General features: G+C 40.8%; 1 protein-coding gene across 3 annotated transcripts; it reads left to right on the top strand.

The window, feature by feature from the left end:
• The first annotated feature begins 7,819 nt into the window (after positions 1–7,819).
• LOC136432985 (xaa-Pro aminopeptidase 1-like) lies at positions 7,820–21,933 on the top strand. Of its 3 annotated transcripts, none has more exons than XM_066424721.1 (22): positions 7,820–7,911; positions 11,716–11,834; positions 12,139–12,264; positions 12,458–12,521; positions 12,878–12,997; positions 13,318–13,410; positions 14,066–14,209; positions 15,002–15,097; positions 15,435–15,516; positions 16,013–16,217; positions 16,497–16,583; positions 16,866–16,916; positions 17,044–17,102; positions 17,331–17,408; positions 17,929–18,000; positions 18,230–18,290; positions 18,521–18,590; positions 18,943–19,047; positions 19,689–19,751; positions 20,562–20,638; positions 21,007–21,105; positions 21,375–21,933. In XM_066424721.1, the coding sequence occupies exons 1-22, from the start codon at positions 7,878–7,880 to the stop codon at positions 21,579–21,581; spliced, it is 2,112 nt and encodes a 703-aa protein (XP_066280818.1). In that variant the 5' UTR covers positions 7,820–7,877; the 3' UTR covers positions 21,582–21,933. The 3 variants fall into 3 exon arrangements, with proteins under 3 accessions (XP_066280818.1, XP_066280827.1, XP_066280835.1); XM_066424730.1 differs by lacking the exon at positions 19,689–19,751 and adding an exon at positions 20,168–20,230; XM_066424738.1 differs by lacking the exon at positions 14,066–14,209 and adding an exon at positions 14,691–14,831.
• The last annotated feature ends 55 nt before the right edge of the window (positions 21,934–21,988 follow it).

Here is a 21,988-nt window from a genome sequence, read left to right on the forward strand (position 1 = left end):
ATGTCTGCAATATGTTGGTATTTGAATGAATAATTAAATTGAAGACCAGTCAGAAATGGATCTCTCCCAATTTGAAACCCTATGCATGGATGGGCTCTTCCTGGCACCCATATTCATATGCTATAATTGTTTTAGTACAACGCTACGCCACACATTTTGTTTACTACGCTATCGATCAGCGCCGATATTCAAGACTTCCCCGCGGCCCGATAGTGTAGCCATGTAACAGGGGTTAACGCAAGGAGGTTGAAAAGTCTTACTGATAGGTTTACGTCATTTTTAGCCAAAAACTTTAAACAACTACTCAAAGCAAGGGCCTCTTTGCTCAACGTAAATTTTCACGCACTTCACAACTCTCTATTGTTAATGTTAATGTTATTGTCAACGTCCCGACACGGGATGTTTCCTAAGGTGGGATACGTTGGATACTTTGTGTGCACTATTGTGCGCACTGGTGTCCAATCTTGGTGACACAGGGGTAGAAAATTCGTGTACATAGCGAGGAAATGTCAGGTTTTACCATAGTGTCCAAGCTTGCAAACTTGTAGAAATCTTTGTTTCCATGCAGTGTTAAAATAAGAAAAACACCGTGTGTGTCGAAAAATACCACCAGAAAAGTTTTTAACCTTCTCAATTGCACTTACATAACTTCAGTAGGACACAACAATAACTTACAACACAAGGATGTGAGCCAGGGAGTAGTGAAGTTGTGTCTGCACCTGTCAGAGTACTAGTAGTGTCCCTAATTAAATTGACTATTTCAACCAATCAGGTTGAGCTTGATATATCTGCGCTCTCTCATTGGCTGACCGAATAAGTCCACCCGGCCAGATGAATAAAGATGTGACCTATAGGTCAGTGACCCCATATGAGGAAAATAGCCGATCTTCTTCCCAAAACACCCTCTAAAATCGTATTCCGAAGTATTGTATGCCGAAAGTGCGAATGGGATTATTTAAATATTTGTTCAATGTACCACCATAGCAAATTTCAGATCATTTGGATGTATTTCCAGAGCACAGGAGGCCAAAATGTACGTTTTTGGTCAGAAAAACCTCAATAAAATCACTTTCAAGGTCAATATCGAAAAAATTTAAAAAAAGGCTCCCAGGGTATTTACCCACTCTACCTGTATACCAAATTTCAGCTCAGTTGGTGCAGGGACGACCGAGCTGAGTCGATTACAAGATTTGACAGCAGAAAGAAACCATACGAACACAATATATTGCGCCCAACAGTATGTTGGGCTCAACATAATTACAAATGTAGAAAAAAAGGATACGTCGCATTCGTCAAATTCTTAAAGTATTAGTTATACCCCCATTCCACTTGGACGGCGCTTTCGCCGCGCTCTCACGGCGACATAAGGGCTCCATTCCAAGTCACCACACGGTTACGGGGGGCAAATGACCCATATCTTTACTTCGAAATATTTCGAAATATGAAATAAACCTATCTGGCTATCTGTATTTCAAATCTATTCAAAAAAATGATCTCTTTTGACAGTCACTTTCGAAATGTTTGCAAATGATCAGAACAACTTCTGAAACATAGTATTCTCGTATTTCCTTTTGTTAGAAACATTTATGAATACTAATAAAGATTTGTAATTAATAAAACAATAATTCGAAGATATAATAAATACCATTGAAAAAACGTAAAATTGGCCAGATCGCCGTGAGAGTGCCGAACTCCTGGAAAACGTGCTCAAGTGGAATCTCTACGGCGACCCAAAATCTCAAATGTCAGCAACCTTTTATGAGCGACCAAAGATTTCACAGATAACTCAACGGAATGGGGGCCTAAATTAGTAAAAGTCCGTCAAAACTACCTGCACAACTCCAATTTTACCTGTGCTAGCATGCAGATTTTGAGCCCTACACGTACACTCTTCACTCACCTTAGTTACAGGATAAGAGGTCAAATTCCTAGGGACCCAAAATTGTAAAATTGCTTATCAGTTTCGCGCATATTTAACTCCAAATGTTGTTTTCCTAGCTAAAGATAAAATTAGTACAATTTTACCTGTACTAAAATGCGAATTTCGAGCCCTGTTTTTTTAATCGAACTCCAAAACCTTGAAGTAAGCATAACACGCCATATTCGCAGGTACTAAGAAATATGTCAAACAGCTTATCAGTGTCACATACATTCTAAATTTTGTTTCCCTGTGGCTGTAGGACCTAGCAACTACATGACTAACACGCCACCGCCAACTACTTTGAGAAAAAAAGCCAATCATGATTTTGGAATAGTCTAATTCATTAGTTAATAATTCAAGAGGTTAAATCGACCGAAGCTGTCTACCGTCTTCAGAGACGACAAGAACCAAAGAAGAGAGCATTCAGGTTGATATGTTTCTGTATGTTTTTTCTCGATCCCTGCACAGGTCACCTATACCGGACTACAAGGTCATCCGGGGCACCCGGTATCCACGTGCACTAGGGAGGAACAATCCAGGCCTGAAACAATCTGGCCGTTTCCCACACGGACTCTCACCGCAGCAGGGGAGGTCGCCGGAGACCTTCCACTGCCGGACCAGCATCAGAGCCGTGTTACAATGATTGTGCTGTTACAACCAGACATTACCTGACACGATTTAGAGAATCCACACACTGGCGTGCACATGTTGTCCACTTTATTTGATTCAAACGAATACGTATTGTCTATTTTGTTGTTTATTTTAGTGTGCAACTTTTAGAAGCTGATTTTGCATGTATAACGTTATGAAAGAAAATACAGGTGATTAACCTCGTCGACGACAGTTCAAATCAAACCGGATGTACGAATGGTAGAAACCCAAAACAAATGTGCATGCAACTGCAAGCTGCAGTAACATTTCACTCCGTCACTTACGTCCAAGAAGTTACAGTGCAACTCCTTACCAAACTTGGAACGGTTACTTTAGAATTAGTCTGCCATTGTTGTGCTATAATTCTTTGACGGTTATTCATTTGTTTAAGTGAACTGCAGCGAAGAGATAAAGTAATCAATGCTGTGTGAGCAGAGTAAGACAGGAGACGAGAGATTTGTAAAACTAGGAAGTTAAGGTCAAGAGAGCAATAGAGACATTCAGTAATTAATAAGGATCCTGGTAAGCCAACATTATGAAGTCACAATCAGTCAGTGTTATAACGTTTACGTCTCCCTTGGTAAGTATGCGGGTATCGTTGTCTCTGTGTCATTTCTTTATCCTTGATGTGGTCCTCTTCAAATCGGCATCTAAACGAAACCGTATTTATACATCGGCCATTCTTTATTGTAAGAAGGAAAGGGTCTTAAGTATTTACCATTTCAAAATTGACTTAATTTCATTCCAAAAGCTAATTGGCCATCTCACCATTAAACAAACTAATCGTTCATGGTTTTTGTGGCTGTCGTCCCTACATCTCTGACAAGACCACAACTGCCATGTTCTTTAAGATCACGTCTCCTACACTTTCTAATTTAACATCACATTAAATAACAAATCTTTATTAACCCTCTATCGTTGGGGATCTTGTCGTCCCTTACTTTTCGACAAGATCACAACAACATGATGCTCAGTGGACCTTGCTCGTCCTTTAGTACAGTGGGCCTTGTGTCCATTTGTGCCAACGGCAAGGTCACAACACCACCACACTAATAACATTCATCTCTTACACATAAAATGAGTGGCAAAAACCACCCCTCCGGTCAAAATGGTCACACCTAACCCGAAAGTAGGAAAAATATAGGGAACCAACATTAGCGACTAAAACCAACCCTAATATTATTGATTCCAACACTTTCTAATCCAACATCACATTAAATAACAAATCTATATTAACCCTCTATCGTTGGGGATCTTGTCCCTTACTTTTCGACAAGACCACAACAACATGATGCTCAGTGGACCTTGCTCGTCCTTTAGTACAGTGGGCCTTGTGTCCATTTGTGCCAACGGCAAGGTCACAACACCACCACAGTAATAACATTCATCTCTTACACATAAAATGAGTGGCAAAAACCACCCCTCCGGTCAAAATGGTCATACTCACACCTAACCCAAAACTAGGAAAAATATGGGAAACCAACATTAGCGACAAAAACCAGCCCTAATATTATTGATTACAACACTTTCTAATACAACATCACATTAAATAACAAATCTATATTAACCCTCTATCGTTGGGGATCTTGTCGTCCCTTACTTTTCGATAAGACCACAACAACATGATGCTCAGTGGACCTTGCTCGTCCTTTAGTACAGTGGGCCTTGTGTCCATTTGTGCCAACGGCAAGGTCACAACACCACCACACTAATAACATTCATCTCTTACACATAAAATGAGTGGCAAAAACCACCCCTCCGGTCAAAATGGCCATACTCACACCTAACCCAAAACTTGGAAAAATATGGGAAACCAACATTAGCGACAAAAACCAACCCTAATATTATTGATTACAACACTTTCTAATACAACATCACATTAAATAACAAATCTATATTAACCCTCTATCGTTGGGGATCTTGTCGTCCCTTACTTTTCGATAAGACCACAACAACATGATGCTCAGTGGACCTTGCTCGTCCTTTAGTACAGTGGGCCTTGTGTCCATTTGTGCCAACGGCAAGGTCACAACACCACCACACTAATAACATTCATCTCTTACACCTAACATTAGTGGCAAAAACTACCCCTCTGGTCAAAATGGTCACACCCAACCCAAAACTAAGAAAAATATAGGGAACCAACATTAGCGACAAAAACCAACCCCAATATTATCGATTCCAACACTTTCTAATCCAACATCACATTAAATAACAAATCTTTATTAACCCTCTATCGTTGGGGATCTTGTCGTCCCTTACTTTTCGACAAGACCACAACAACATGATGCTCAGTGGACCTTGCTCGTCCTTTAGTACAGTGGGCCTTGTGTCCATTTGTGCCAACGGCAAGGTCACAACACCACCACACTAATAACATTCATCTCTTACACCTAACATTAGTGGCAAAAACCACCCCTCCGGTCAAAATGGTCATACTCACACCCTACCCAAAACTAGGAAAAATATGGGAAACCAACATTAGCGACAAAAACCAACCCTAATATTATTGATTCCAACAATTTCTAATCCAACATCACATTAAATAACAAATCTATATTAACCCTCTATCGTTGGGGATCTTGTCCCTTACTTTTCGACAAGACCACAACAACATGATGCTCAGTGGACCTTGCTCGTCCTTTAGTACAGTGGGCCTTGTGTCCATTTGTGCCAACGGCAAGGTCACAACACCACCACACTAATAACATTCATCTCTTACACCTAAAATGAGTGGCAAAAACCACCCCTCCGGTCAAAATGGTCATACTCACACCTTACCCAAAACTAGGAAAAATATGGGAAACCAACATTAGTGACAAAAACTCAACCCTAATATTATTGATTCCAACACTTTCTAATCCAACATCACATTAAATAACAAATCTATATTAACCCTCTATCGTTGGGGATCTTGTCCCTTACTTTTCGACAAGACCACAACAACATGATGCTCAGTGGACCTTGCTCGTCCTTTAGTACAGTGGGCCTTGTGTCCATTTGTGCCAACGGCAAGGTCACAACACCACCACATTAATAACTTCCATCTATCACACCCACACATTAGTGAAAAAACATCCCTCCAGTAAAAATGGTCACACCCAACCCAAAGCAAGAAAAAATTAGCAAGAAAACAAAAAAAAGAAAACTAGCAAGAAAAACACCCCTCCGTCAAAATAGTCACACCCAACATTAGCGAAAAAAACACCCCTCCCAATAAAATGGTCACATCCAATATGGCCGCCCCCTTCTTTGGATGCAAAAACAGAACAGGTTTTGCTATCGCAAACCTGTAACTAGAAATCGTGGTTTATGACTCAATGAACTTCAGTATGCCGTCTTTTTACGGGGGAGCAGTCTCGTCTCAATGAATCGAATCTACAGGAAAGGGCAAGCAGACGTTTGAGTATACAAGATTTGCTGCCAGTTCTGGCCTTCCCGGTCCTTCTGTAACACGAGACATGAGACCTTACAGCGTGGTTTGTGTGTAATTCTACCCCTGCTCAGCTCGTGTGGAATGGATTATGGTTTTCAACAGGTGTTGGTTGTTAGGAGCGGGTTTTTTCATAAGGAAAGGATTAATCTTGCTTCACAGGAAGGGGGTTTGGTTGTCCAGACCATGGTGCCAGCACGGACAAGGGTAATGATTTCTGAATTTTTAAAGTTTTTCTGCTAGTATCAGATGATACATGTATATGGTTTAATGTGTCATTGGCAGGGAAGTTAATACAGATGGATCCATGGGAACTTCAATTCTTCCAGCGTCCCTAAAAATGTCATTCAGTACCTAGATATGTATACGCGCGAAAATATTATCGGTTTTCTACATCGACTAGACTATACAGGGATACTTCCCAACCCCAACCCAAAAACGTTGGTAGTTTTGATCTATAAATTCAAAGAAAAATCATCCATTGGTTCTGCAGCAATGTAGATTGTGTACTACTTTATTGAGAAACCAGAATACTTATAGTTCAGCGAGTAAATTTTGTTAGTGGGCCGGCGTGTTTAACCACCTGTTAATGTTTAACTCTGTGCACAGTAACACTCTTACAACACGCACACAAAAGGCCGTAGTGATTATGAAAACATGACCAATAGCTGGTGTTAAAATTCTTCAGGAAACTTGTCACTTGCATCATGTCTTTGACTTAATGAAATAGATGCCGTCATCCCAATACGCCATACAAGTGTATCTTATACAAGATATCGACTATTTTGAAGATTTGTATAAGTGTCCATTCTAGTTCCTGACAGTACTAATACTTTATGCATCTGGGTGTGTGTTTCGCGGACAAGTTTGTGTCGGAGAATCCCATCTGTTCTTGCAGATAGACCCTGCTTTCTTTCGTGACGCAAGACTGGAGGACTGTCACGAAAAGTCAGACTTGACAAGCGAGGAAGCTTATCGAAATGAACGAGCCGGAAACAAAGTTCGAATTCCTCCCGCCTGTCACCAATCTTGCATGCACGAGGTGAAAAACTATGACGGGTGCATCCGGTTTGCCGTACTATTGGTGGGAAATGTGACAACTTTTGTCGCAATTTTCTATTGGTATCAGTCAGTGAGATTGATCTATTAGCTCTGAATATGTATAGAATGATATGTTAGTTTATTATTGTGTTCAACTTGTTCTAGTCTTTAACGCTAAGGAAAAACTGTGGATATTGTTGAAAGAAGTGATTCTAAAAGCAGAGACCTCTTAGAATAGAGTCACAACTGGCTTCTCAAGAATTTTGACGGTATCTTGAAGACAAGTCAAGAAGTGGCAGTCTCCAAGTTGTTTGCATCCGGCTGTTTCAGTGGAAGGGTAAGAATGCCAGACATCTTGGGAGGAATCTTGCGCCAAGTCGACAAGGATCCGGTCAAGTCCACGCGTGCTGGTACAGTCAAGCTCGCCAGGCCAAGGTCATTATAAAGTGTACCCCCCCCCCCCCTCATCCGGCTAGTTGGAACATTCGGGGGGCGTGAAATGATTTGCGATCAAGCGTGGATTATTTGTCTGGGCTTTAGTATTCTGACCGGTAGCGGGTGAATAATATAAAAGTTAATTCACAATTTCTTATTTCTTTGACCTTTAAAACATTAACGGCAATTGCTCATTATTTATTTTTGACATCGACATCGTCGAATGTCGTCAACAAAAGCAGCGGTTTAGGGGAGAAATCTTATCGGTCTATGATACAAAACTCATGTTGAGTCAATACCTCCCCCTGTTGTTTTTGGTCTATTCTGACAGTTACTGCCGAAGTCACAGATCGAGGTCGCCCAGGCGTGTAGTACGGACGCACCACTGGGATAATCATGCACTCTGCGGTCATTATACTGATCTGTACAGGTAGGTTATCGTTTGACAGGTCATTTATAGATAACGTATTGCTCAGGTTCAAACGGGCAACACTTTGGAATTTGTACTGGTTTTCAGGCTTTTGCTGGGTGAACAAGATGTGATAGGATAAGGGGTGTATGGCGTGATTTGGGGTGGTATAATCTACGGTAGACAATCTCTGTTTTGCGTTCTAATATAGCTGCATGTATTCGTAAGAAAGTCAACGTTTCGCACGTGTTCTTATTGAAGACTTGCATCTTGTTGAAGGTCATAGATCTAGATGTAGAAGCTTTACATTGAGACTTCTTGTGATTTCAGGAATAACAGTGCTTTGAAATGCTTCTCTGTTCACGTAGCCATTGAGGCATACCACCTTGCACAAGCACTTGTCAAAATTCAGTACAGAAGTAGGCGTTTTTCTAGGTCAGAGTGAGCAAGTTAGACAGTGTGTGTACGTCTGACTTCACAAGGAAAGCGAACGTGGTGGGGGACATGTCCCGTAGTGACCAACTGTGCGATTCAGTCAACTGTAAGGGGATACAGGTTACTGTTTCAGGGATCATTGCATTTTAGTAATTGACTCAAGAAAGGAAGCGACTTAAATGACATTATGTACTCAATCTTCTACTAAGTACACGAAGCAAATTAACCTGAATGTTGAAATAGAAAAAGGGCGAATTGGTAGGCGATCAAATAAGTTAATACGGTTTTGGTATCTGTGTGTGTGAGTCTCCCATGGCATATTGAGCTGCATTTCAACATTGAGCTGCACTAGTACTTAGTGTCAGTTTCCCTTGACAAGTCAGTCCTGTGGGTGTGGCAACTCTCTCTGAACAAATCAGGTGTTGTCTTTATGGCCATTTCATTACACATGTAGTAAAGGGTCCTGAAACGCCAACATTGCCACTCCCCCCTCCCCCTTTAACACACATGTTTTATTTGTTTAACATGTTTGATGACTCAGGTCAATAGTTAATACCCGTAGTGACCCTAGACGTCAACGCCTTGACAGCTTTTACGGAGGGGGAGGGGCGTTCTTAGGTTCAAAATGTTGAGGTCTATCTCCTCAGAAGATGTGCATCGTTTACTATCTATGTTTACATCATGTTTCAAAGTGAGTTTGTTTGGGAACATACAATCTTGTCAAATTAATCCGTTCATACTAGTGCGATTAAATATCGGGCGGCTGTTTTGGTGATAACGTGTTCCATATGCGAGACCTTAAGTGTAATTTCGTGCTCAGTAGGGGGTTGGCTTAGGAGAGACGGGGAGGTCGCTGGTGTAAGTTGATCGTAATCGCAATTTCGAGGTCTCTGTTTTAGTTTCAAGGTTGGAAGACACAAGATAGTGGCATTAATTCACAGATAGAACGTTAGAATCTTCGCTACTTTCGAAGATGCTCTAGCCTGGTTGTTTTAGAACCAAGAATTACTTAAATTTTGTAATAACCCCTTATAGCCTGTGAAAGTCATCAAGTAACAAGTTAATTCCAGAATTGCAAAAACACAACATTGTCGTGTTTTTGGCTAAACAACATTTAGAAACAAAATCCGTAAACTAGTAGCCAGACTCAAACGAAGACGGAGAATACTATAATAGTAGACCAATACAATAGGTTCCAATGTGAAACTTACAGACAAAAACATTAATCATTGTCATAAGGTTTATTTTTTTCCACTTTTTCAACCTATCTAGGGATGCAATAACCTTTGCTATTTCCCTGTTCTGAACTTGGGAACTGAGAAAAGTGGCGAACGTTCTGACCTAGACCTGGATGTCTCCCACTAGTCTGGAATTTGGAAGGTTTGGAACTTTGAAATGATTGACAGGAATGATGGACAGACACTAGTGTGTCGCGTCTGAGTGGTTTAGATTGGTAAATAGACAGATTGATTAGATTGATAGACAGGCAATAAATATGGCTAACTGTTGGTCTTATGACGTGAAGTTACAGGAGGCACAAAAAGGCCCCATCCGTTAAACATGATGGAAACCAGTCGCCAGGAGTTGAAAAACACTTGACTTACTAACCCGATAGCAATATTTCTTGACGTGCCGTGACAGGGTGCACAGTCAAGTAAACAGCATCCATGTTTAACCACCTGTACAAGCTTCTACTTGCAACCAAACAACAGCCTTAACCCAATCCATCAACAGTCAGTATAGAGTACCCCCGCCCCCTCCCTCTTCAGTATAACCTTGGCATCGGGAATTGCTGACAAGGTCAGACTACACGAAGACGTATAGAGTCAGGTCAAAGACTCATCTGGCAACTTCTAAAAATGGTATACTTTTTTGTGGGGAAGAAGAAGAAATAGCATGATAACATACAAATACCACCGTGCAATGCATACTACCAACAACAATGTCAGAAGCTAGTTGATATATTGTTTCTCGATCAAGGAAAGATTGCTACACATGCCCGTAAAAGTCTATACACTGCCATTAATCGAAGTTGGAAATGTTTGCCAGCGCAAGACACATGCTGGCACGAGAGTATCTTGTAACTAGCTCGTAAAAGTTGTTGCTCGTTACAAGCTGCTGGGTGTAGGGTGCCGCTGTGGAGAGAGACCTTTACAAGTGGTTCTCATATCTCTGTGTTAGAGACCCCTTCACAGCAAGGCGTGCTTAATGTGTACTTGTAGAGGTCTCCTCAATCTTTTAAGTGGTCTGCGGAATTGGCTCTCCCTATGCCTCAGCCTCTTGTGCCATTCATGGCGAACAAGGGGTACCACCTTTCGAACCACTGATGTAGTAAATCAAACTTTTAACGGTGTTACAATGTACAGGTCGTATTGATATGCCACAGCATGTTTACGGTACGTGGCGTTACAGGCATGATGTTAGCGGAGAGTGTCGCACCTGCAGTAACGTGAGATTGGCAGTTGGATTATCTTTCCTGTAGGAATACGTCGAGGCATTCGTATACAGATGCCTAGAATGAAGACTGTATAAAGTATACGCTGATCGGTTTAAACACAGCATGTGCACCTTCCCTTGTACGTTTCGGCACATGGTTAAAATGGCAGAGGATGAAAGCAGAATTTTGTTCGTGTTTAATGTTACAGAAATATAAAGCGTCACAGCGGAAAAACGCACGTCTAGATATAAACCATCCATACACATAGGGATTGAACTCGTCGCCCTTCGGAGCACTAGGGTTGATGAAGGTTACCGCGAACATGGCAAAGGCCGCTAAGACTATCAGGTCATAGCCGTAACTTCCATCTCGGGCGCTCTTTGGGCGGATGCCAACACCCAAACGGCACGTTCTGCGAGCGGGCGGTAACCTGACACTGCCAAGCTTGAGAACAGATGACAATGATACTTGATATTGTTGTTCAGGGACAATGATCAAGGACGTTTTTCGCTAGTCTTTCTTTCTTCAATTGTTTCTTTTCCGTTTCTTTTCCTTTATTTTGTGTCTGTGTCTTTTGATGGGGCACATTTTGAAGGTTAACTCTATTAAGTACAATGTATGATTCTCTCGTCGTTGCATTTCATGTGACCAAGTGCATTGGAGAGATACCGTAGAAAGGGATTAAAAGATAAGAATTTTGGCGCGTCCTTGTCCTAATGGGGTTGTGCAGGGAATCTGAACCCCTTCATGTGCAACCGGTCTGTTTATCTCCACAGTCATACTTGTAAACCACTGTTTCCTGTTTACACAAAATACTCTTATGTGACGTGCTATCAAAGAAATGTTCCCTGTCGATGGTTGAGAGGATGAAATGATTGACCTACGTTTTAGTTTGTACTTTAGTGTACTTACAGGGTTGCATAATATCAATTTGTCATGTTTGTTTTGCAAAGGAGCCGTCTTCTTCGTGAGGGGTGAGCCTGTCAGTGAAGGGGATGGCGTCCACCCACGATCCCCGCGTGTTAAGAGAGCCCCTGGCGATACTGAAAGGGACTGCACAGCAACGCCACAGGTAATACACTGTTCCGTGGACATTCCTTTGTACAAGCTTTGCAAAACATCTATCTGAAAATCAATTCGACGTTATGCGTTTTAGACCAAAAGGCATCCATTTTTTTTCCTTTTACCCTGGCACCATCGTTTGCATGATTCCCCATTCAACAAATTTGCAATATATAGTATAATAGTCAAAATACGTCACTTCCTAAAGGAAAGACAGTTGTGCTTACGGGGCTAAAATAGTCCTAAAGGAAAGACAGTTGTGCTTACGGGGCTAAAATATATCTATTGGTTGCCTGTTGCTTACTGTTATTTAGTACATACCCTCGACTGCTAAAGACACGACGGACTTGCTGAGACGTCTTCGTGAAGGGATGCAGAGTAGCGGTCACTTCGCTGGGTCTATACAGGCGTACATCATTCCTGCAGGAGACGCACATCTGGTGAGAAACACTTGTATAGATGACTCCTATATTAAACACATATGTGGTGAGGCATGAGTGAATGTTGAAATTGGAAGAATAGGTGCACGTGAATCTAGTTTTTGTGTCATTCTTTCATATACAACACGGGAATGAACTATAAGTATCATCTTTAGCACACACACTTGTATTCTCTATATTTGTCTTTCCTCAGAGCGAGTACATCTCTGAAAGAGACCAACGCCGCGCGTTCATCAGCGGTATGAGCGGATCAGCCGGTAGGTGGCGCTCTTAAACTTACACACAAATCTTCGAATCCCATTTACAAGTGCACGAGAGAAGCAAAGAGAATCCTTGGCGCATTGCTCATGCGCCCTAGTCATTTAGTCTATTCAGCATGTTTCAGAGTATCACTGCATGAGGAAATATTGTAGTCATCCATGATAAATTTGTGACAAACACCTGCTGCCTTGTAATAGGTGCTTGTCTACAAAATCTATCACAATTCATCATATGCTATCCTTTTTTAAAGCTCTCATTCTTGTTTGATGATTGACAAAATACAACAATAGTTGAATATTACATTTTGTTGTGTTAGATGATTATACTTGATCACCCTATCGACCATTCGCAGGTACTGCAGTTGTGACAAATGACGGTTCCGGGGGCGGAAAGGCTGCGGTGTGGACAGACAGTCGGTACTTCCTCCAGGCAGAACAACAGCTAGACTGCAACTGGATTCTTATGAGACAAGGTATGTAGTATACAAGTACAACAACGTCCGTTTTTACAAGCAGAACACAGTGGCTGTGTCATACTCATAGTTCACATTAAAAAGTATTTTGCTAGCAGCATGTTTCTTCTAACATGTACATATACCTTTTCATACCGGGCATACGGTAACGGCCCTTGTTTGTTAAAGATGGCTTATGAATTCCATTTGCATCCATTACGCAATTATATCATTTAAAGAATTAGTCATCTTAAACATAAATGTTCACTAATCTATGACTATGTCGCACACAAGAACAGCCACGTAACCTTTAGTACAATCTATTGTTTCCCCCAAACCAGGCGAAGAAGACGTCCCCACTATCGAGGAGTGGCTGGTGAGTGAGCTGGGCACGGGAGGACGAGTCGGAGTGGATCCCCAGCTTGTCTCTATCAGTAAGTACATGCTGTCTACTTATTAGCAACCTTAATCACAATATGCATCAAGTATTAAGGACAACTTTGCAGCTTTGAAACTTTGCGACTTTGAAACTTCATTTACATATCATTTCTATATTGGAATTGATTCGATTGTGATTATCTTGAGCAATGGGAGAAGTGCTTTAATTTCTTAGCCAGTTAAGGTGGTGTTCTAGGTAATATATTATCAACAGTTGCACTCTTAAGAAGTATTTTCCTCTGGCTTACCAGAATAACTTCACTGGCTGAAGACAATGATACATATGATGTTTATGATAATAATAACGATGATGATGGTTGTGATGATGGTTGTGATGATGATGATAATGACATTGATGATGATTCTGATAATGATGGTGGAGATGATGATGATAATGATGGTGGAGAAGATTAATCTCCAAGCAGATCTACACGGGGCGCGAAAATCGTATATGCTACCCAGAGAAGGTCCAGTCAGCCAGAGAGGGTCCAGCCAGGGCTAGCCGGACCCTCTCTGGCTGACTGGACCTTCTCTGGGTAGCATATACGATTTCCGCGCCCCGTGTAGATCTGCTTGGAGATTAGGAGAAGATAATGATACGGGTGAGGAAAGGTGTTCAAAACCTAATGATTCCTCTGACTGACGACCTAGAATTATGGGAAGCGCTGGAAGAAGCGCTAACCGATGCGAGAATACGTCTGTTCGGCGTGCCGCACAATCTGGTGGACGACGTCTGGGACGACCGACCAGGCCCCTCACAGGCACCGGTTTTTCCTCTCGGACTCGAGTATACAGGTTAGGGCGTCAGCACGGCCGGCATGTGGTCAGATGTGATGCACTAACACCGCTAACAACAGCTACAGATATGACATACCTAAAAACTTTCGAAGAAGGGTTACATGACGTTTGTGAGGATATTGGATAATTATGTAACTGTTATCTAGTATTGTGCATATCATTTTCATTACGAATGTTACTTAATAGTTTACCTAAATCATAACTGATAAAGGTTGCGTTGGTCTAGTTTCAGGAAATTTCCTGTGCAAGTTGTAAGTAAATATCAAAACGTCAAATTCCTCACAAGGCATGTAGCCCATCTCAGAGTTTTCCCTTACAGATAAACCACAGTCAACTAACAACGGCTCGAGATGTACTCAACCCAAAGAGCAGAGTCATTCTGCTCAGCGTTTCCAATAAGCGAACAGAATTATTCAGTTAACATGCTCTCTAACCCACTAACCCAACTAACAGCATGCGAACTCGCACGACCCCTTAGGTACATGGCAGCAGTACGCAGATGCGTTAGAAGCGGGCGGTAAGATCTTAGTTGGTGGCGACAACTTAGTTGATGATGTCTGGGATGACAGACCGCCTCCCTCAACCGCGCCTCTCATCACCCAAGGCTTTACCTATACAGGTGTGTTTTCATTAACAAAGAGTTTTCGTGGTACATGTCCACAAACGTTGCGTTATCCTGACTGGCGAACCTGTAATGTGATACGTTCGACCATGGTTATTTGTGAGCCTAGTCATTGTCTGATCTGTATAACAGTTTAAATTTTGCAATCTTGAATGTCTCGTTCCTAGGAAAGTCCTGGGAAGACAAGATCTCAGACGTGCGGGAGAAAATGACAGACGAAAATGCCGATGCGCTGGTGCTGACCAAACTGGACGAAGTGGCGTGTAAGTGGATGATCTACGTAAACCTCCCCTCATAAAGATTACAATCTGTTTTCTCTGTTGCGCCTGATGGACATGCAATGGATATGCAATTATACACACCGTTTAAATCTTGCATGTTTGCTAATGGACTCGATAAAGCATCCAAGTATTTCTTGGCTGTCCATTCGAATGAACGGCTTTATAACTGAAATCTTACTCATTACTTTTATCATCTATTGTTACAGTACTAATAGCGCTGTTATGGATCTTTAGAGCGATGCACGCTCAACTATTCTGTTGTAGTGACACATGAAGAAGTATCCATGACGACAAATGTTTTCCCTGTGTTTCTCTTCAGGGTTGTTTAACCTGCGAGGCAGTGACGTTCCCTTCAACCCCGTCTTCTTCGCCTACGCCATCGTCACTGCTGACACCGCCGTGTGCGTACTCATGTTACTTATCCCAGAGAAATACCCGTAGCGTTAACAGCAGAAAGTTGACCCGATTAAAACAATTCAATATGATTGGGTACTAAAATGGCTGTATCAATTATATGATAAACCTTACCATGGTCCACTACGACTTCCCATGGGGCAAATAATTGGTTCTATTTCCCAACGCTAGGCGGCGCTGTAGTGAGAAGAAGGCGGTCCCAAATGCGATTAAACTTGTATCCCCTCGTCACGGTTAATTCTTTCCTGATCCATCCATAGACTAGCCTGGGTGCCATCCTATTTCTACCGGGGCTCCTACATTAGCTACCCTAAAAAAAGGTAGCTAATGTAGCTATAGGAGCCCCGGTAGGAACAGGATGGCACCTAGGCTATCCATAGACTTCCTGATCCGTCCAGCAAGTTTTTAACCAAACGTATGAAACTATTTACAAATGCAATACAATTCTTTCCTGTTTCCTAATGAACTCCTCGCATACTGCAGGTTGTACCTGGACACGAACAAAGTGACTGATGACGTGACAAGTCACCTGCGGCTGGGCTGTGCGACAGGTGCGTCCTGTGTGCAGGTGGCGGCGTATGACACCCTCCTGACAGCTGTGGAGGCACTGGCTGCAGACTCCACCATGAGGAAGATCTGGATCAGCTCTGCATCTACTACATATGCTGTCTTCAGCAAAGTACCAGAGGTGGGGGAGTTAACCTTGTTATCTACAGAGAGAATAGTCCTGCTGAGTTTGGTCATTGATATGTCAAAGTAGAAGCCAAACCCCGCATTATTATAGTTGATATAGAAATATATTAGCCTAAACTTCGTCTCTTGGATCACATGTATGTCTTATGTTTAATTTCACTTTATGTTTGTGCATCGACATTAAATGTTGTCAACATGCAATAAACTTATCATTAATAGAAATAAAGGCACTAGAGCACTTAGATTACCAATTTACCTTTTTTTTCATTCACAGAGCAAACAGATCCTGGACGCGTCGCCAGTCATGAAGATGAAGTCCAAAAAGAACTCAGTTGAACAGCAGGGACTCAAGAATGCTCACGTGAGTGCCTCATATCAACACAAGTTTCTGTGATCTGAACACGAGTGGAGTAGTGATGAGGTCTGCTATCCTAACGTTGTAGCACAGATTTGCGATATCATATCGCTAAGGCATGTACAAATAGTAGTAATCTTTAAACAAGGAAACATAGCTGCACAATGGCTATATTTTTTCTCAGTGCCTTCATATTCAGTGCCTTCATATGAGTTAAAAATTGATTTTCAGGAATATATATTTGAATGAAACGACTTGAAATACAGTAGTCTATTTTCTCTGAACTAGATCCGTGACGCCGTGGCCAAGTGTGAATACCTGATGTGGCTCGAGGATGCGGTTAGTCAAAATCTATCACTCTTCATTGTCAAAATTATTAGCATTATCTCATATGATATATACACATTGATCAACCTAATTAGTAAAAAGCAATAGGTCATTTAGTTTTCTGTATCAAAATATATAGGTACCTGGCGGATCTGTGACTGAAATATCCGGAGCAGACTACCTCCAACAATTACGATCGTAAGTATTCACAAGAAATGTTATATATAGCCTTACTCTAATACCTTCATTGAATAATTGAGCTGTCTGCCATTCAAATGACTTTAGAAGAATAGCATGCAATACACAAAGATGCGTTTTGATGTAATGAAATATTATGTAGAATGCCTTTCTTAATTACAGTTTGCTGTAGGCTGCATAAGACTTTAAGTCGGTTGCTTAGTAAAATGATTCCTGTCTCCTCTGCAGACGACAGCGGGACTACATGGGTCTTAGCTTCCCCTCCATCTCCGCCTCCGGGCCGAACGGAGCGGTCGTCCATTACAGGTAAGAGTTAATATACATGGACACAGTAGTCTGTATGTTCACGATGCAGTATATTGTCTGCAATGCACCAAAGGTTGAATACTTGCTGGACTCGTACCGTAGTAATACATTTGTACTTATTTATAAAAGAGCTTTCTGGTGGTAGCATATTCGTGTTTTTGGTGTTTTCATTTCTCCTTAAGATAAAAAAATGCTCACTTTCATGTTTCTTTAGTCGTCTAGTGACTGCTACTTTTCTAGGAGAGGAAACTATAATGCAAGGCATAAATAACAAGCAATCACAGTCAATCTTAATTTCAAACCATCAGTTCAAACTAAGTCATAGTTCCTACATGTGTATTTCCTACGGAATCTAACTCATATAAGTTCTTACCCGCATGTGCTTTAATGTAAAATGATTTTGTGTTTCAATCAAGTTTGAATATCTTGCATTGTATTGGAACAGTAAGCATTGTATTGGAACAGTAAGCATTGTATTGGAATAGTAAGGTAAACTTACAGTTTTTTAATATTTCTACAGGCCATCTGCGGAGACAAACAGAGCAGTCACGACAAGTGATGTTTATTTGATCGACTCAGGTGGTCAATACAAGTAAGTGTAAAGAAAACGAGTGCCGTCCAAAAATAGATGAATTGTTTGATCGCTATGATATTGTAGAACAGTAAGGAATACGCACGGTGAAAACTGCCCGTTGATATTCTGTGCAAAAAGGATTTACTTCTAAAATCATGTGAATGAAAAATGGCATTGTATGAGTGTCGAGCTGACCATCAGAATACAATACAATACTCTTAAACTATTTATTCTTTGCACTGTCTAGGGACGGCACTACCGATGTAACCAGGACCCTGCACTTTGGGCAGCCAACCGACTATCAGAGGGTAAGCAATCCAGTCTGAAACGTTATATCAAATTAAGTGCCCATTGCTTCTTCGGGGTTTTTAATCCAATACTGTACTTCTAAGTAAATAAGGGTGCTACATACGCACAAAACCTGTTATCAAGATTAATAAACATTGACTTGTTCAGCATTACTAAGACCATTGCTAATATGCTTGCACCATGTGAGGCCATTTTTTAATGTGTGCATTGTTTTTTTTTGTTTTCCTAGGAAACCTATACCCTGGTCCTCATGGGTGCTATCAACGAGTTTCTTCAAGTCTTCAAACAAGGAACATTTGGTAAGACACTTAATACATAAGCATTTGTATTTAGGGTTTGAGATATATATGCGACAACGAAAAGAGGTCTGCTTATACCAGGACTATTTATCATTCATCGTGAGCGGGATCTCTAGTTACTGACAAAACACGTTTCTGAAAGGTGGGTCGACGAATCTTTTTTCGACAATCTTTTTTGTTATCATTACCAGTAACTTTGGACAGACTTATTTTGTGTACGGTTTCCCCTGCTCTGTGTAAGAAGCCAGGGCATTTGTTGGCATTTGTTAAAGATCTTTAAAAGAAAACATATTATTGATGATGTACGCTTCGTCCTCACTCGATCTTTGATTTTTTTTCCCTGAAACGCTAGGAATCCGCCTTCAACAGGCAGCCCGGGCACCTCTGTTTAGTTACGGTCTGGAATTCGGACATGGTTTAGGGCACGGACTGGGCTCGTTCCTCAACGTGCACGAAGGTAAACAATTCTTCATACTCCGGGGTAACAATTCTTGTTTCACTGAAGGAAAATACTGCAAAAGATAAGCATTGAAGTGAGGTCCTCTCAACAATGATATTAAGAAACTGCCATAATAAGACACCCTTTTGCCAGTCTGATGCAATGGGATGCTTTCGGGCACCTTAAAGCTTTTGATATCGATAGTTTGACTTCTGTTTTTTAAAAAAAGGCAGTAGGATTGCCATAAAAAACATCGGCAAAGATCGGTGTTCGCCATGCTACTGGACGAATACAAGCAATAGTAGCTTTTTACCAATTGATATATTTCAATTTGCATGCAACGTAATTGCTGTCTTGCTCTTGCAGTATAGAACATTATTAACACATCTAATGAATATTAATACATTGCCTCGTTAACAATGGCGGTATGCATGATAAGTCTTAATGCACTGCATGTTTGTGTACTGTTAATGCTCGATACGTCTTCGGAGTATTGTACCCACTCGTATGCTTGTAATCACATACTAACTCACTAACTAACTGCCGACCACAAACTATATTACTAGCTGTCAATAACATACTAACTAGCTAATTGCCGATAACTTGCTAACTAGCTAACTACCGATAACATACTAACTCACTAACTGCCATTTGCATAGATCCTTACTTCGGTGGCAGCTCAGGCGTCCCAGTTGGAGAGGTTGGAACGTTTATTACCATAGGTAATTATAAACATATGATAAGTAGCGGGGATGTCTCCAGTACCCATGCATCAACATGTGTCAAAACCTGTCCTCGTGATGACTGGTTTGGGCAGTTAGCCTTGAGAGACGATAGTAAACTTTAGTAGGATGTCCATGATGACAACTTGAAGAGGTGTGGGATTTTGAACGATCGAAAAGCAAAGAGCTTCACTCTTCAGATGTCTTATGGCTGTACAGAATTTGAAGTGTCATGTTATCGACTCTCCGTCGACTTACCTAAGTCAACAGTAAAGAGTAGCAGAAAATACCGTGTTGTTTCATTTAGCTTTTGGAAATGACCTACTAGTTGATGCAAGGGTACTGGAAAATCCCCATGATCATTATACTGCATTAGTCTGTATCTTTTCTCTGTCTCTCCTTATATCTGTCTTCAGATCCGTATTTTAGAAGTACTGAAGGTGTTCCTGTTGGTGAAGAGGGCACATTCATCACAATTGGTAAAGTTTTTCTATAGTTTCATCACAATTGGTAATATTCTTTTCTTTCCCGATCTCACGCTCCATTTATGAATCTACATCCGTGCTACGTTACTGTTTTCTTTTACCGTAACGTTACATGTATGCATACAGTTGTATTACAGCTGCATTAACTATTGTTATTGTAAAGCAATTGTTAGCATATTTTAGTGAAGTATTTGTTTACCTTTTGAAATGCTTCGATCACCATTTTGCTAATCTTGTTTTGGCATATTGATCGTTGTACTGCTATATCAAATGTGCCCTATATTCCCTATAATGCAATCTCTTTTCATTCATTCCGCTCATACAGAGCCGGGCTATTATGAAGACGGTCAGTTCGGAATTCGTCTTGAAACCCTGGCTATGGTGAAAGAAGCAGATACGAAGGTGATTTACTTTTACTCCCTTATTGATCCAATTTCATGAAGAAAAAAAACAGTTACAGTAGTGTACGGAAACAGCAATTTCTATTTGACAATATCATTGTGATAGTTTGAATAAATATATAGCGTTACATATGAATTTGAGTAACTGTAACAGCAACATTTTTGTACGTTCTAAAAGTAAACTTTAGAAAGAGCATACTGATAAATGTCATAGTTTGCTTTTCCACACAGACACAGTAAAGGTGCCCCCTGTAATTACCCTTTTTTATTGGAGACTTGCATGTTCTTATTCCCTACCTAGATGAACGGCTATAGCTTTAGAATGTTTTAGTTATTTCTGCTATTCAATTTAACAATACAATTTTTCAGTACCACTACAATGGAAGAACCTACTTGACCTTTGAACCCGTTACCCTGGTGCCGTTCCAAGAGAAAATGATCAAATTTGACATGTTGAATGAGAAACAGGTAAAATGAACTTGTCAATTAATATCTCACAATATTTCATCTGGAATATTATTTACATGGGAATCTTAAAGTTTATACAACGACGACAAAAAGGTGAGAATGAATACTTTGCTCACTTTTGCAAACATAACATTTAATGTGTCATTGATGAAAAGTAGTGGATGCTACCTGTTGCTTGAGTAACTGTTACATGTACCTTGCGTATCTTATTACAAACCTCCATCGACATCTAATGCTATGACAAATTTCTCCCCTATTTCCTAATATAGCTGACATGGCTGAACGACTACCACAGGCAGGTCCGTGAGACGATTGGACCTGAGCTTCAGCGTCAAGGAAAGGACGACGTTTATGATTGGTTGATGAAAAACACACAACCATTCGAAACCTCCAGGATAACAAGTTCAGGAGCTCAACCAGTCGCTTCCGTTTTCTTCATTGTGATTGCTGTTGTGTGTAGCATCTTCAGTACATAAACAAGTGCTGGTCATAAAGACATGAAACATGTACTAAAGTTTACTAATAGTTTTCTATGCATCAGTCTGCCAAAATGAATCTTCATACCTGTACCTTTGATTCAAACACTTAAGTCTGCGCAGGCAAAGCTTTTGTTCAAAACTTCCACCAAAGTTGTACGATACATCAATCTGAACACAAAATATGTAAACTAGTATAAGAGATGTCATTTTTAGACTTTGACGTTGTAGTTTGTGGTTATGAATTTTTTTTCAAACTGCAGGACTTATGCAATCCGGAGCTACTCGTTTGCATACCTACGGGTATGGTTTTGAAGTGTTCACAAATAAAAAACATGTTGTGTGTAAAATATCTCAAGTGTATCCCTCTTCCAACAATTTACTTTAAAAACACTGCATTGACTATT

This window comes from Branchiostoma lanceolatum, chromosome 1 (genome assembly GCF_035083965.1).
Source record: "Branchiostoma lanceolatum isolate klBraLanc5 chromosome 1, klBraLanc5.hap2, whole genome shotgun sequence".
In the NCBI taxonomy this organism is placed as follows: Eukaryota; Metazoa; Chordata; class Leptocardii; order Amphioxiformes; family Branchiostomatidae; genus Branchiostoma; species Branchiostoma lanceolatum.

What these genes read in the sequence shown, in the direction of transcription:
- LOC136432985 (XM_066424721.1), top strand. Translation starts at nt 7,878, where the DNA reads ATGCACTCTGCGGTCATTATACTGATCTGTACAG. An exon ending in CGGTATGAGCGGATCAGCCG is followed by an intron (nt 12,522 to 12,877) that starts GTAGGTGGCGCT and finishes GACCATTCGCAG; the next exon opens with GTACTGCAGTTGTGACAAAT. An exon ending in TCTCGGACTCGAGTATACAG is followed by an intron (nt 14,210 to 15,001) that starts GTTAGGGCGTCA and finishes TCTCGTTCCTAG; the next exon opens with GAAAGTCCTGGGAAGACAAG.